This window comes from Dunckerocampus dactyliophorus, chromosome 5 (genome assembly GCF_027744805.1).
Source record: "Dunckerocampus dactyliophorus isolate RoL2022-P2 chromosome 5, RoL_Ddac_1.1, whole genome shotgun sequence".
Lineage (NCBI taxonomy): Eukaryota > Metazoa > Chordata > Actinopteri > Syngnathiformes > Syngnathidae > Dunckerocampus > Dunckerocampus dactyliophorus.
This window is the reverse complement of record NC_072823.1, coordinates 4,237,878-4,254,796: the sequence shown is the minus strand read 5'-3', so window position 1 is coordinate 4,254,796 and position 16,919 is coordinate 4,237,878. Positions and strand designations below refer to the sequence as shown.

Sequence of the window (16,919 nt, the reverse complement as noted above, 5' to 3'; positions counted from 1 at the left end):
ATTGGCTCCTTACTTCACAGCCCACTTGGCTGGCACTGGAGGAGCCTGACATTTAAGATTTCGACAAGCTTACTTTTAGAGTAAACTTTTCTCTCAAATTTCAAGGTGCAAAACGACCCTAAAGTGTATTTTGTGAATCCCCACGCACTACCGATAAAGGGATGAAACTCTCTGCGTCTTGCATTAGCACTCGTCTCCACCTGATGTCACATTTGTTCTGAGCACTCTCATCAAATGGCTCTGCCACATTCGAAATGCCATAAAATGGGCCTAAATATCCTGAGATGACACAAATCCCCCCGGAACCAAATAGTGTGGCCTACATTCTAAACATGATTAAAATGACTCATATTTGCTGTAATTACACATTTATGAGGGAAAGTGACAATTGAAACAAACTAAAATCAGCTTGAAGCTCTTTTGTAAGTGTAACTGAACTCAGTCTGCTTTGCTTTTGTTAGTATTTTTCTAGGATGTTAAAATAGGGTCACTTATATGTTAACAACTTCATTTCTTTTTTTTTTTTTTACAATTATTGTATATGTTTTAAGATTGTAAGGGCATTGACATTTTATCACATTTCTCTCTTATTGAAACACCATCAAAGAAGTTCAAACCTTCATTTGAATTTCAACGATCAACCGACAGGTAAGATGCAGGAAATTATTAAGTGACTCGCGCGTATTTTTGTCTTGTGTCCGTCCCTTTTCTTCCTGGCGCAGTTCTGCTGTACTGTAGCTTTTTGGTATCCTTGTTAAAAGATATTGCTTCAGTCTTTCGAGCCAAAGATTCATTTACAAGCTAGCAAGCAAGCAAGCTAGGTGGCACAGGAGACACCCAGGGCAGCACGAAGGAGATTGATTGATAATGGTCTACAGCCAATCAGGACGCAGAAAACAATGGGCGGTGCAGACAGACGAGCAAGGGAAGACTTCCCACAATGCAATTCTTCTTAAAGGGCCAGGCTCAGCCTGTAACAGCGTTCATACACTGTAATAAAAAAAAATAAGTACTAAAAAAATTCTGCAAAACAGCCAATCCGCGAAAGGTGAACACTGTATCGTAGAGCGAGGGAACACCGTATCGTCAGTATCATAACATACATCATATCCCTCGGTGAGCTGCAAACTGACTTGCGGAGTAAACACATATGAGCACTGAGGCGACTGAGCAGTTAGGGTCAAAGAAGCACACCTGCTGCCTTTAAAAAATGGCATCAACAAGTACGAGCAAGAGCACATCAACTCGGCTTATCAATAAGCCAGATAGGTATTGCGTGTGAAGATACTTTGGATTTGGGGCGGATGAATGGGGTGCAATTATACATTCACAAGAACCGACGCGCAAACAATGCCTCCGAAGTTTTCAAATCAAATGAGGAAACACTATAAACGTGGCAAAACACCTTAAAGACAGCCCCACCCCCATCTTGTTTAAAGAATCCAAGGTGAGTTAATTAACTTAATTGTGCTCATCTTTCATGACAAAAAATAAAAAATCACGCATGTTCTGTTCTAAATTAAAATAATACATTTCTCCGTAAAGACCACACTGTAGTAATTACAGATTGGCAGTAGTTAGTTATGAAACAGTTGTTCAATTAATGACATGTAATGTCTTGAACTTCCCCAATCTCATGCTCTCGCTATATATTATACAATATACTCTGTTTAATTGCCACCTCCTGCAATTTGGCAGTGAGTAAAATGCCACCCACAATGATAAAATTAGTTAAATTAGCATAGCAAGTATTTTATTATCCATCCCCCACTGGAATGGTAATCTGTCTGACTGGGACCAAGAAATGTCACACATGGCACGCTCGCAGGTTTGAGAACAGGGACGACTGCCACAATTAATGCGTATCACAGGAGGAGCTCAGTGACAGTATTCCTGTGAAAAGTGCGTTTGTCGCCTCATTGAAGGTAAACGTTTTAAATGCAAGAGTTCATGCTGTGACATTTGGCGTCTTTGTGTACCTCTATTCTTGGCTTCTTTGTGACAAAAAGTCCATCAAACTGTCATGTAAGGTGTAGACTTGGCTCAGGTGGTTTATTGATTACACCTTGCAGAATTAACACGCTCGGTATGAGCTAATTTTAATAAGATACTCTTTATATGAAAAATATACACATAAAATCCCATATGTACGTGCTTTGCCTCTGAATGCCACAGGCTCTGATCCAAGGCTCAGACGGATTGTGTTCCGTGGCAAATGCATTTAACCTGCAAATCCCAGGGCATACACACAAACACGAGCAAACACACCTGCACATTTATGTACAGGCATACAGAGCAGCAGAGTTAAAAGTAAACTCTGCTTTTTTCTTGATATTTCATTCAGTGCACACTCCCACTCTTCCTCCTGCAGCCAACGCTTAGTCTTTCTGTTTCAGTGTCCTCAACCCAGCTCTGCAGGTCACAGCTCTGGCATGCCAAAGTCACTAGCACAAGCAAAATGTCAGGGAGCGGAGAGACAATATAAGCAAGAGGCTTTTAAGTGAACACAGATGGAGGAGAAGAGTGAGGCGGTTCAACTAAGAAAAATGCAGGTATGCATAATCTCCACGCACCCGAGTGACTTCACACGGATATGATGTTTTACTAGCACAAGTCTGAAGTTTTAAATGCCATTCAAGAAAGGAAAGTTTAGTGTTTAACTTGCACTTGTCATTATAATTCAAGCAACATCGCTTGAGTGATCAAGTGTTACTGCTGAGAAGAAATTGAAACATACCCATGGACTCACGCTTGCTCGACAAAGACTCAGGTGTCACTGACTCACGGGTGCTCAAAGAAGACTCGACTTCACTGACTCAAGGGTGCCCGCCAAAAAGTAAAGTTCACTGACTCACGGATGCTCAATTAAGACTCAAATTCACTGACTCACAAGTGCTTGACAAAGCCTACATTTTCGCTGACTCATGGGTGCTCGACAAAAACTCGAGTTTCACAGACTCACAGTTACTTGATGAATGCTCGACAAGGACTCAAATTTCACTGACTCATGCATGCTCAACGAAGACTGAAGTTTCACTGATTCACGGGTGCTCAAAGAAGACTCGGGTTCACTGACTCACCGGTGCTCGCCAAAAACTAAAGTTCAATGACTCACGGGTGCTCGACAAAGACAAGAGTTTCACTGACTCACGGGCGCTGGAAGAAGACTGGAGTTTCACAGACTCACGGTTACTCGATGGAGGCTCGAGTTTCACTGACTCACACGTGCTCAAAGAAGACTCGAGTTCACTGACTCACGGGTGCTTGCCAAAAACTAAAGTTCACTGACTCACGGGTGTTTGACGAAGCCTTGAGTTTCACTGACTCACGCATTCTCGCAGAAGACTCGAGTTTTAACTGACCCATGAGTGCTCAAATAAGACTCAAATTAATTGACTCACGAGTGCTTAACAAAGTCTCCATTTTCCCTGACTCAAGCATGCTCAACGAAGACTCAAGTTTCCCTGACTCACAGGTGCTTGAAGAAGACTCAAGTTCACTCACTGATGGGTGCTCAACAAGATTCAATTTTCATTGACTCATGGGTGTTTGACAACGCCTCGAGTTTCACTGACTTACACATACTGGAGGAAGACACAAGTTTCACGGACTCACGTGTGCTCGACAAAGACTCAAGTTTCACTGACTGAAGGGTGTTCAAAGAAGACTCTAGTTCGCTGATTCACAAGTGCTCGCCGAGCATAAAGAGTGCCAAACAAAGAACATGTGCAAGTTTCTGTGCATGGTCTGTGACGGGTGACTCAAATGAATCAAGTACCCTAATCACTTCAGTGATTGACTCATAGGAACTCGAGTCAGTAAAAGGCACCGCTTGTAAAAACTATTAGGCTTAATAGGAAATTAACAGAAAAAAACTGTCCTGCAGCTCAAATAGGATGTTGGTATGGCTGATCAGAATTTAAATTCAAAGCCATTCATTGCATTGTGACCATTTAGGCTTTATATGGCCCTGTCAGGCGGCCACTTATCAAATCTAGGTACGCAAACCGTGACCTCCAGAGTCTCCTATGGAACAACTGTGCATTATGAGGTGTTTGATATTGAGACCTTGTATATTTTACAGCACATAAAACCGCCTCAATTATTTCAGCAGTAATGTCACAATCGAGTGGTTTTATTTTCTTGGGTCATTATCATTCCCCTGTGTTTAGTTAACTCTATTTGTAAATGTAATATAATTACAATGGTAGAAAAAGAGGATCAAATTAAGCAACCATTAGCCCAATGAAACCAATGAAGAGTAGCCCGCATTTTGTTGCTTTCTTTGGAAATAAAAAAGCAATACCGGGTTAGTACAAAGTGAGACTTGAGAGAAAGATGATGTTTCTGCAGCGTCTTTCTATTTGAACTAACAACGTGAGATGCTATTGACCTTAAATGCTCTCTGGAAAGTGTCTGTTTAAAATGCTTGCATGAAAGAATAGGTGAAACAATTAGTATGACTGTAACTTTACACTCCTTACCTGACGCTTTGTAACTGCAATGTGTCCGGGTCTGTGGCATTGAGAGAGGCTACAAAGCTTTCGACTGGAATGTTTTCCATCCTGGTGACAATCAGCGGGTCAGGGAAGAAGACTGGGCCTTCATTAATGTCCAAAACTCTAACTTGAACAGTTGCTGTGGAGCTGGGGCCGTAGCCAACATCAGGAACCAGATGGTCCTCGTTCTCTACTTTGATGAAGATCTTGTGGAAGGCTGTGCCTTCATAATCCAGAGGCTTAACAGAGAAAAGCAATATAGATCAAGGAAATTGAGATTATTAATATAGAACATTTCTTTGTGAATACTTTCTACCTTGATAACGGACAGCATTCCCTCATTATTGTCTGGATTGGTTTGAATCTCAAAGCTCCGTGTGGGATCTCCGTTGATTATAGAGTAGACTGCTCTCCATGCCCCCGTCGCGGGGTCATCTCTGTCATCTACTGTCAGGTTAACCACCACACCAGTCGAGCCCTCGTATACGTAGGCTTCAAACTGCAGAGACACAAACACATAAATCACCATAAGAGATCAAAAGTGATAGAAGAAGTGAAAATAGATACACTTGTGTAGCTATAAAGATTCTACAGTGGTATTACTGAGGTACCTTGGTAACGGGACGGTTTTCCATGAAAATCATGGCCAAACATTTGTATTGTTTGTCTTGTTTTCTATCTCGGTTTTATATTAATAACTAAAACCGGGGTACTACTGTATTTGGCTTAATTGTCAATATTTAAGTTCCCTCATGATGGCATGTGTTTGCTGCATATTGTGAGATGTTGCTCTTGCTGGATGATGGTTGTCAAATGACAGTGCTGCATCTCTGACCACGTTGTTCTCCATTAACCAGGAAGTAGCCTTTCTCTTTTGTCAACTTTGTCTCTTTTGTCTACATTCTAGTCATTTTGTATTTTGCCTTCATTTCATGGTGTTACTTTGTCACGCACATATGAATGCATCAACACATCATAAAGAAAGCAAACACTTTTGTCCTTCATCACTAATTTCTGCTTCTAATTCATTTTCCACTGTCAATCAAAACACCCCCCACTGATCATGCTTGGCAAGAGGATTTAATCAGTTTAATAGCAAAGCAGTTTGCCAACAAAACTCAACCAGGAGTACGCTGGAAAGATGTGGCCAGGTGAAGGCCTTTCTCTCTGTGTCAGTCTGTGTGTGTGTGTGTGTGTGTGTGTGTGCGTGTATGTGTTTGTGTAGCACCATTATAGTGTCAGAGCTTACAGTGTAATCTTTCAAACACGAAAGCACCCTACTTAACAACAACGCAGCCCCGGTCTAGATTAATGCATCTCTTGTCAGCCCACGGTTTTGTTGCTTCACAGATTACCTTCGTGAAGCTACACACCACTGAAAACCATTCATTTGTCTGGGGAGAGACAAACATTGATTTTGTCTTTATCTTTTCCTTTATTTATCCGATGCTTGTTTAAAGCACTTAGAACCATTCAGTCAGTTAATGCCCACAGGAGAGAAACACAATGTTCCTTCAAGAAATAGCTTTAGTTTGTTGGTCCTTTTCTCCTGCAAACCTGCAGAAATCAGTCGCACAAGCCCGGTCATATAAAGACAAGACAGGCAACACACTCAAATACAACATTTCTTTGCTAGACCCCCTCCCATTCCCAACTCTTTCCGTCACGTCAGCTCGACCAATAGCAAAAAAAAGCCCCAAACACCAGTAGCCGCTCAGACTGGGTTTAATCAAGTGGGGCACTCATGCGGTTGGAGGAAATGTTGTCCGTGATGTGGCCACTCTTCTTGTGCCCTGATGCTGATAAGGTCCCGCGGAGTACAAAGCAACCAGTCACCTGAAAGACTGGAGGGAAATACCTAACTACTTTACTGAGGTCCTCGCCTACAATAGCAAAAAAATCAAACGAGAGGCTAGGACGGAATGACTAACGAGCAAACTGCAGGTCTGCCTTCAGGTTGTAAAACCAAGAAAACATTTGAGCTTTTTCCAGTTATGAAATTACACGGAAAGCGAGGAGAAAAAGTTTAATCTTCTGAGTGGATGGTTAAAGTTAAATGTTCTGAGTGAATGGTTATCTCTTAGCTCTTCCCCTTCACGCGCGAGTGAATTCTAGTAGCTCTTGGTATAGTGGCAACTCTAGGAACACTTGGGATAGGCACATTCATAACCTTGGACAATTTAGAGTCAACATGCATGTTTTTGGAATGTGGGAGGAAGCCAGTCTACCCAGAGCAAACTGTGCTCGGTATGTAGCGAGAAATTAGCAAACAACAAAAAATGTAACGTTGAAAGACATTTTCAAGGCAAGTACTCAGCTTTTTCAGAAAAGTACCCAACTGCAGATGGGCGAAAGAGAGCGATTTTGGAACTACCACGGAAGGTTGAGCACAGCAAACATACTTTCAAGAAGTGGATGGATGAACAGTCTAGACTGAACTACAGCAGCTAGTGTTGTGGCTGCAAACGAGATCCTACAGAGGAAGAAGCTGTTCACAGATGGAGAATACATGTAAGAATCGTTCGTAAAAATATCAAAGCACCTATCATCCAAATTAAAAAATAAACATGAAATTATTAAGAAAATTAAAGAAGTGCCTTTCTCTGCAAAGACAGTCAAGGACAGGACCAGTAGAATAGAAAAGGTTGAGTGTTGACTGAGTCATTCACAACTTGCAAGGTTTTCACAGAGCCGGGAATTGCAGGTACTCACCCTGCTGCTGCTATCTAAATTAAAAAGAACATGGCATTCATTGTGCAACTGTTGCTCTAACTGCATTTGTATAAATGTATTAACGCCGTGGAAAAAGAAACAGATCGGCTCCTTGCCTCAAATCAACTCTCCTTTCCACTTCCTGTTCCTTGTCCGAGCTGCTCGCTCGCTAACGCCGAGCTGAGCACTCGAAGAACCCGGTAACTCACAAACCTATACTTACTCACCAACTTAGTCATCTCCAATGGAAATGTGTGACATGACATAATAAATATATCATATATCGGGCCGCACGGTGGACGAGTGTTTAGTATGCTGGCCACACAGTCAGGAGATTGGGTTCAAATCTCCATTGGACATGTCTGTGTGGAGTTTGCATGTTCCCCCCGTGTGTGCGTGGGTTTTCTCTGGATACTCGGGTTTCCTCCTACATTCCAAAAACATGCATGTTAGGTTAATTGAAGATTCTAAATTGTCCATAGGTATGAATGTGAGTGTGAATGGGTGTTTGTCTATATACTGTATGCCCTGGCGACCAGTCCAGGTGTACACTGCCTCTTGCCCGAAATCAACTGGGATAGCCTCCAGCTAGTGAGGATAAGCGGCATAGAAAATGAATGAATGAATATCAGAATAATTTAATATTTCCTCTCATAAAGTGGCGGAATTGGCTTTTGTGACATGTATTTTCTGTATGTATTGACTGCATGTTATTATTATTGTATTTTATTTTGCAATGAGCCATGTTCCACAGATGGCCCCTGTGCCACACGTTGGACACTCATGCATGTTTCTCCAGGTAGGCACAACCAGTGCTCAGAGCAGAGATGGTGATTAATGCTAACGGTGATCAAGGGTGCAGACTAGTCCAAACGTCTACGTGTTTTGTTCTGATAAATCAAGGAACTTTGATCAAACGTAGAATTACTACAGCTTCTGCTTGGATATTAACACGCGTGGCAGCTGTTTAACTCCGATGTGTGAGCTTGTGACACTCCTAGTAAATAGTGATTTGTAGCAAGATGAAAAGGCCCTGATCTATCCACTTTCGGCAATCTCATTTACTACAAACAGCTTGTGACCACCCGCGAGTCCACATACCACCAGTTCCCATCTGCTAATAAAGCAGCAAAATAGCTTGTGGTAAAATTAAATACTTGGCCTCTTGTGCATCCAGCTCAAATTTGACAGTATTGTGACACATTATCAGTGCCAATCGTTGAGATGTAAATGAGCCAAAAGATAAGCAGTAGAATTATTTACGAGTGTGACAATCACTGTTGTTTGCAGTTGACTTCAGTCTGAGTGTAAAAAGATGCAAAACAGTGAACATCTGCATGAGAAAAGCCAGACGGCCGGCAGATCTCTGAAAACAAGACGTGTTTTGACAAAGCTTCATTTCAACACGGTCAACAACACCTAGTGTATGCTCAGATTCTGACAAAAGACATTAAGGAGCGATGTGAAGCTGAAGAAGAGCACATCTGTCACTTGTAGCAAGTAACACTAACTGCTCTTTGCCTCATTAACAGTGCTTTGGAAATTACCTCGTATTTTGTATACAGCCTTTTAATTTATTTTTCTTGCCCAACTGGCATCATTGCAGATTATGTGGTTTATGCTATTCTTCTGTGTGGTAGCATTCCAGATAAAACTTTCCGGGGGTCTTGATCTTGTCTCAGACTTATAAAAAGGGCACCGGGGACCAGCCAATGTAGTTTCAGTCATCTCTCGTTTATCGTGATTAATTGATTCCATAACTGACGGCGATGAGTCAATTTCCATGAATCACGATTCCATATTAATAAACGGAAAATTTGCGTAGTTAGAACATAGAAAACTTGTTTATGACCTTCTAATTAAGTTTTTTACTATTATTACAGCCCTGTAGATATGAAATAACACCCCGAAAGTCACCTTTACACTCCATTATTATTTGTTTACACTAAGTTCTGCAACACTGATGCACAGGATATGGGATCACGAGAGACGGCCGCCACTTTTAGCATACAGCAAGCTACTGAACTAGCTAGTTAGCCTCCAATTTATTTATTCTAAATTTTAGAAATTGTTTCAAACAGACTGGGGAAGACAAAGTAAAAAGTAAGAAGCCAAAATGGACCACTTCCACACGAAATGAGAGGAGATCTAAGGTACTGTAATGTCTCCTCAATGTAACATTGCTGACACCTTGTAACCAGAATACCACATATGACTTGTGTTTCAATATTTTTTGGACTATTAATAGGCCATAGTCAACCATGAAATTTATTAATTAATTTTTGAAAAACCGTGATAGAACGAGGGAGCGATGCTCGAACTGAGATGTTGCGAGGGACAACTGCACAGTGGAATCTTGGTGAGCAAAACTTGTGGCATAACTGTTACTTAACAAAGAAATACACAGTCCACCGCTGATGATGTCAATGACAGGCAACAGAGCTGACCTCCGGTTCAGTATTGTATTGTATTGTATTGGCATGCTAATAGGATTCTCACCAGGACGTTTTGCGATTCAAATACAAGAATAACACAGTTGGACTCATGCAGTGCATTACACCATGATAAGTATTGCAGCATTTGTATGCTAACTATGCTTAATATAGGCAAACCCAGGCAAAATTGTAGCGTGAATTTTCCATGCTGTGCGCTAACTGAGGTTGCACTGCATGTACGTTTCTACAAACAATATTATACAAGCCCTTCCCATGATTTTCGACTTGCCTTGACTTGTTCTTGTTCTTTAGTTGGACTCTGTTTATCTGTTCATGACTAAAGGTGCACATTTCAGTGTTGAGGAGAATTTTGACGAGATGTGATGACAAGATTAACATGTGTTTTGGTGTCATGGGTACTTTAACATTACCTCAAAAATGTAGTGACAGCATGACATGCAAGAAATACATGCGTTGATTGAAACCTTACACATCAGATCAAAGAATGATCTGATATGGATATGGATAGAAGATATGGATATGGATAGAAGATATGGATAGAAGTAGGAGATGCGGACAGATAGCTAGAAAAAAAAAAAACTTTAGCAGCATTTCATGCCTAAATAGCCCGTACTTTGTGACACTGACGGCCATTACACAATTTTATTAGACCTTGTTATTTTACCTCCACGCAACCAAATCGCCATGTCAATGTGTTAACTACCGTAATTCCCTTCTTTTCTCCTGTTCCCATAGTCCACCCAATCGTCCTTTGCACAAATGAAATGATTCTTTAGAAAAGAATAGTGATTTAAAGAGAACATCTTGGGGGAAAAAAGGCATTAAAAGCCCGTAATGGGATCTCGACACAAGAGGTGTCCTCTAGCCTTGCAACGGTTTGATCGTGAAATGATTTTAGAGGAAACAAAGGTGTGAGTCATCGTGGAAATATATTCCTCCATGTTTAACAGGAATCAAGAAGGTCTCTGTGCAGGTGTTTGTCCTTGATCTGTTTTCAAGCAGCTTCACTTTTCATCCCAATGAGGCCCAGACAGACTGGAAATGTGTAAAAAGGAATCATTGTGATATCCAGTATGGCGTTGATATAAAACCAGCGCCTACACATAACCCTTTTCAGAGCGTCTGTGAAGGATTGGAATTTCACTTCTCTGTCTCTATCTTTCCTTTGACCTGGCATGGTGGCATGGTGGCATGGTGGCATGGTGGGACTGTGCTTGGAGAGTTCCTGAGCGTATCTAAGACTTTATTAAATACAGCCAGGCTCAGCTACAACTGGAATGACATAAAAAGTGAAAGACCAGATGGTACCAGCCATTAAAAAAAACAAAAAAACTTTAATTGATACTCAGCAATAAAATTACTAAATACACTAGGTCCCCAACTTACGAACACAATTGGTTCCAGACGACCGTTCTTATGTTGAATTGTTCTTATTGTTAAGTAGGGGAAAAGGTAATATTACCAATGATATAGGTACTACATGTACTTGTATACATATACAGTATATGTGTATGTATGTAAATATGAGTTTGGATGCAGTAGTAATATTAAACGAGGATAATTAATGAAAAAAACAATCATAAAAGTGATATAATACGTAATGATAAATGTTATTTACCTTTGAAGAGGAGTGGCCGAGCATATGTCGTTGTGGTGGAGGAGGAGGAGGAGTTATTGAAAAAAAGGACAAATTATACGCTCTGTCCGGGTTGTATAATTTAGCTTTCCATTTAGCTTTACACTGTATCTCCCCAGCATCTAACTCTTCCTCTGTTGGTCCCTTTAACTCTAACGCTGTCTGTGTTGGTCCCATTGGCAGTGTCACAGTGCCCTCTACTGGTCAAGCATGTACAGTAGCAGTATAAATACTGATTGAGTGACTACAAGGCAAAATAAAATAAAATATAGACCAGTCGGCTTGTGTCCGTATCCGCAAATGTTCGCTAGTCAGGTGTTCGTAAGTTGGGAACTTAGCGTACTTTCAAACTTTGGTTATTGTACGCACTACTCCCAATTTTTGTACACCGTCTTAGTTATCATACGTGGCCCGCATGTGATGTTGCGGGATTTAGCGATTTTTATTGATTGTGCCTGATAAATAGCCTGTTGTTGGGCCAAAAAATGTTGCGACTGCCATCTCTTTGATAAAGAAGGTGATTTAGGCTACGCTTGTGCTGCAAGTCAATTCCAATTTTGTTTTACCTGTATCTGATTTTTTCATGTCAGTGTAAACAGTGCCATTCCGATATGTATCCAAATGTACTGCAGTCTGAACAGTCGGGTCTCGCATATCCGTCGTATACGTCATTGAAAGGTGTGTTATGCTGTGCAAGAGTTGGGGAAAGTTCTTCTTCTAGTTCTAGTTCTTCTTGTCATGTGACAAATATCCCAAAAACCTGTGTCAGTGAAGCAGCCAACTCCAATGTCTCACCACTCCTGGCTTGGTACGATTCAGTTTGACACGGACCTTTTGGCACAGATTAATAACAAAAACCGAGGTTACACTTTATATGTTTATCTAACCATTCTAAAATTCAGAGACTTGCAACGGTCAATTGATTGACTTATGTAACCTTGCAAAAATAGGTGATTTGAAGAGGCATTCTGGCAATGCCAAGATGAATCTAACAGAGCCTGCTTGTATGTAACCAGTGGAGGCAGAAAAGTTTGTCCCCCAAAAACCCCATTGTTTCTTTTTTGTTATTTATACATGATTGAAGGAGATCAAGAGAGACAGAAACCTCCAATATCGTATTACATAAAAGCTTTTTGTTGAATGTGACGTTCGGCAAAGCAGATTTGACATGACAGCCTTCATAACATGTACGAGTCAGAATAAAACAAAAATAAGAAACACAAATACAGTATATCAACAACCGAGTGATTTAAGAGCTGGTGTTTAGCAGGGGGTAGCAGGAGGCACCAATACACTGCTGTGTTTACATTTGGAGAAAAAAAAAGCATCATTTTAGGGATACAGTGTCACCATGGAGGTTCCCTAAAAGCAGTAGTGTCTAAAGTGCGGCCCGGGGACCCGTCGGAACATTATGAAGAAGGATTGGGGTCGCATAAAAACACAAGAAGCACAGGGTTATGCTAAAAAAATAATTGCGGAGCAGAAGGCTTTTAAAAATGTAACGTGGGCCTCTGGGAGGTGCCAGAAGACTTTGTGAGGGATACAGCCGCTTGAGAAAAGTAAATAAAAAGATTGTTTTCAAATCTGAAATGCTAGCTTAGCATATCTTGACCTACAAAAAGTTGAAAAATATCAGTGGCCCCCACTGCATGCAATCTTTGGTGGAAAAAGTTAGAAACCAACTTGAGTGATTGATCACCAGGAGTATTCAAAACACAAAAACATTCACAATGTGCACACACACACACACACACTCACACACACACGCGCGCGCGCGAGAAGACATGTCATCCTCTATAAGACTCTCCTTGCCTTGACATACAGCCCACAAATCCTTCCTACTGCCTTTTTTTTGGAGACGGATTTCTGGTCAACTGTGCCCCTGCATCACCCAGAGACAGCAATGTGTGTATCACAACTACTGAAGCAATCATGCACTCCCCAAACTAATCCGCAAAACCCGTTTCGCTATTCCCCCAGACAGGCCTGTACTGACGGGGCCCCGCTTCTTCGTACATGGTGCTGCATCCATCACTGCTAACATCTTTATCCGTGGGACAGCTGGATTGCAGGCAAAGCATATTGTCCAGGCCGTCACAGAGGAGGTGACGTTTTGGGGTTTTTCAGGCAAAAGTATGAGAAACAGTGAGAGAAAAGTCTGCCTGGTTGTCATGAAGGCTGAGTGACAGGCGTGATAAGGTCCATCACCACCTTCTTTTGAGGAGCAGAAGAAATAGACACAGCAAGACATGGCGTGGAATTAGCTGAGAGCTGAGATGTGCAAACTGGTGTGGAGGAAGAAAATTAAGGTAAAATCAGGATATTCTTGTGGGGGGAAAGATGATAGTAAAAACAGATTAAGGTTTAAGGAAAACTGCAATTTTTGGTGGAATTTAGCCCATCATCCATAATCCTGCATCTTCTAAAGAGAGAAAATATGGGAGCTAACAATGCACATAACGGGACACACCTATTTCGACTAAGCCGTAAAAAAAAAAAAACTTCCAAAAAAACGGCAACAATGTTCTATTTACATAACTGACATGTATATAAACCAAGCTACAGCGACATTGTTATTGTAGCAGCTAACATGAAGAACTATTTTTCTGGCGTAGTGATGCAGCGCCTCATGCCGCAACAGAGAAGGTAGCGAGCTCACTCCAAAACAATCTGTACAGACTAGGAAACAAGAACAAACATATGAACAAGAGTAAAGTATTAGCTCACATTCCATGTTTTGTTTATACACGGCTAGATGGACTGTACTGTGATATCATGTGCTATGTGCTCCATGTATCACAATCAATAGGGTGACTTACTCGATGGACAGTTGTCCATCGGGTCCAGCTGGTCTGGGGCGTCTTTTCCAGTTTATTTTGGGTAGATAGAAAAAAAGTTTGTTAGCGCAAAAATTCTTCATTCGTTTTTATGCAATGTCCTCCTCGCCATACACACGAAGCCTGTCCATTGATGGTAACACTGTATGCCACTGTATGCAGCAGAACACTCCATTTCTGTTGGCATTGCTTGGTAAACTCCATATTTACACCACCAAGTCATGCCGGTGTAATGACTTGCCCCTCATCTGCTACAGTTTCATTATCTCTTCTTGCGGGCTGTTGCTCATCCTCCGTATATTTAGTCTCAAAAAGATAAGGTCCTGGATCTTCATTTGTCCAAACGTCTGCCATGATTAGTAGTAAAAAACAAGCTTGACACACTGCAGTTGTTGACGGAAGTAGCGCGAGATGTGAAATCAATGTAATGTAATGTTTAAACTGATCAAAATATGGCAAAATACTGTAAGTATTACACATTGTCACGAATGCACCTGTTACTGCATGGTCACAGCATGTATTCCTAGAGGGCTTTATAGTCAAAATAGGTGTCCTATGAAGTGCATTGTTACCACCCTCATGCTAACTGTTTTTCTCTTTTTAGAACACACAGAAAAGGAAAAGACATGTGTGCTCATGTTTCACACAAGGTTTGTGGCTGATGGGCAAAATTCCAAAAGAAGTGCGGTTTTCCTTTAAAAGCATCTAGGTGTCGCAGAAGACGGGTGCATTTAAGCAACTGCTCTTGGCCTGTCATTTCTCCCAGTGTCAGCGATAACCAAATTCAGCACATTATTAAAGCTGCCAGCGTTGTTGGGGTTTGTATGAAGGAGGGCTCATGGAACGCTCGACTCAACAAAGGTGACTCGAGTTTGAAAGAAATCGAACAGTATTTGTTTTTGCCAGAAGACGATGCCGCTCTAGTCAAGGTGAATTGCGGCTTAAGGATAATTTGACATAGAAAGATCTGGTGTTCTGGAATGGCCTTATAGCAATTTGACTATTGGCAAAATGGTGCACTGCCCTGCTCCGTCCACATGCATTGATGCAACACAAATGCTTATATACACAAAAAGTCTTATATTTTGGCAGTAAGCGACTGACAAATCACAACACAATTTGGGAAATGATTCAGTGCCTCGTATTCCAAAATGTTATGAATCTTCTTTGCAGAATGTCTTCAAAAAGACAGCTAAGTATTTTTGAGAGAAGGGATTTTGGATGTTGATCCTAGAATACATATTTGAATAATTCGTAAAGCTTGAGTGTGTCATCAACACAAATCCTGCACAGACATAGTTACAAAAAAACATATGCTGCTGGACAACTGAGAATTGATCAATAATGTATGGGAGGCTTGGAAGCCATTGTGAATTGCGAAAAGATTTATATCGGGAACATAACGCTCGTTCAAACACTTGCTTTTTAAAAGGTCCATTTCTCTATGCCGTTAACTGATTCTCTTCCCAGTGAGAAATGAGAACATTAACTGGGACATGGACATGGTGCACTCCGACTGGCCCGGCTGAGCCCTTTGAGCTGTAACATTTCACATGTGAGCTGTGCTCCTTACAAGTGCTCCTGACATCCCAATGCATCATGGGTGAGCTTCCAGGGAGCTTCGGTTGGGGCAAAGTGTGATGTTTCTCAAAAACGGATTGCAACTGTGGGCGTTTCCATTAACAACCACACAACATCAGTGTTACAACTGCACCTTGAGGCACAGGAAGGGGAAGCAGCTGTATATCCATCATGAGGTGCAACAATGGGAATTGATTGCAAGCTTTTTTTTATTTTCTCCAATATTTTTCTAGATTATGGCCATCAGGCAGGTTTAGTCTCTTTTGCAATTGCCTTGAGGCATTGCTGACTAAACAAACCACGTTGACTCCCACTCCTGCTTATGATTCCCTTATCTTGCCCGTGCACCCATATCGCCAAATTATTAAGATGTCTTGTTATTTGTCAAATGCATTATTTGCAGACTCTGTGATTCTTGCTGGGCTTACTTGGAGCTTATACTTAGCAGAAACACTTTTTTTTCCATCCAAGAACGTCAAGGTCATACCGATATGCACTTGAGTGGGTGTAAACAAGCATGTGCATGTGTAGGAAGGTAGTAAGGTTTCCTGTGGGGCTACAATATGTGGACTTTACAGCATGAAATAGCGGTTGTGTCACAGCGCAGTACCTTACATTTTTCACAATCCTAGCAATGTTATTGACAACTGATTTCAACATATATAGTCTGTTACCTATGTGACAAACTGTCTATCCTAAATAACATTGTTTGTCAAAGTAATTGCTTAAGTGACGAGAAAAAAATACCAAACCACCGTAACATGTTTCAATCTTGTTTATCAGGACGTTGAAATGTGGATATCAGCTCGCTCTAACTGAGCTTGAAATTGGACCTCCCTTTAAGGGTGGCCAAACAATTCCCACATTGTTTCTGCAGCTACCTTAGCAAAAGGGGGACACAAGAAATAATCCCCGCAAAGGAATTAGAAAAGACGGAAAAAACAATGTTTCTCACCAGAGGATGTGTGAACTCAGGGGCATGGTCGTTCTTGTCTGTGATGGTAATGGTTGCTGTAGCTGTTCCTGTCAGGCCCACTTCACTTCCCGCCATGTCCTTGGCCACAATCTCTAGCTCATATGTTGTGGTTGGCAGCGTCTGGAAAACATATACACACAGTTAAATCTAGGTTCGAATATTAGCTACCTCAACATCACACTCAGTGCGCAAACATGTTTCAGTAAGCAGTAACCCAGCTAG

The 16,919-nt window shown here is 41.3% G+C and overlaps 1 protein-coding gene across 1 annotated transcript in view; it reads right to left on the bottom strand.

Moving 5' to 3' along the window:
- The window catches only part of cdh13 (cadherin 13, H-cadherin (heart)), a 337,156-nt gene that overhangs the window by 56,037 nt on the left and 264,200 nt on the right, over positions 1–16,919 (bottom strand). The window contains exons 9-11 of the mRNA XM_054775680.1: positions 16,677–16,817; positions 4,816–4,998; positions 4,485–4,738 (exon numbers count right to left, since the gene is read on the bottom strand). Coding sequence (XP_054631655.1) covers positions 4,485–4,738; positions 4,816–4,998; positions 16,677–16,817 — 578 coding nt within the window. The remainder of the gene's footprint in view (positions 1–4,484; positions 4,739–4,815; positions 4,999–16,676; positions 16,818–16,919) is intronic.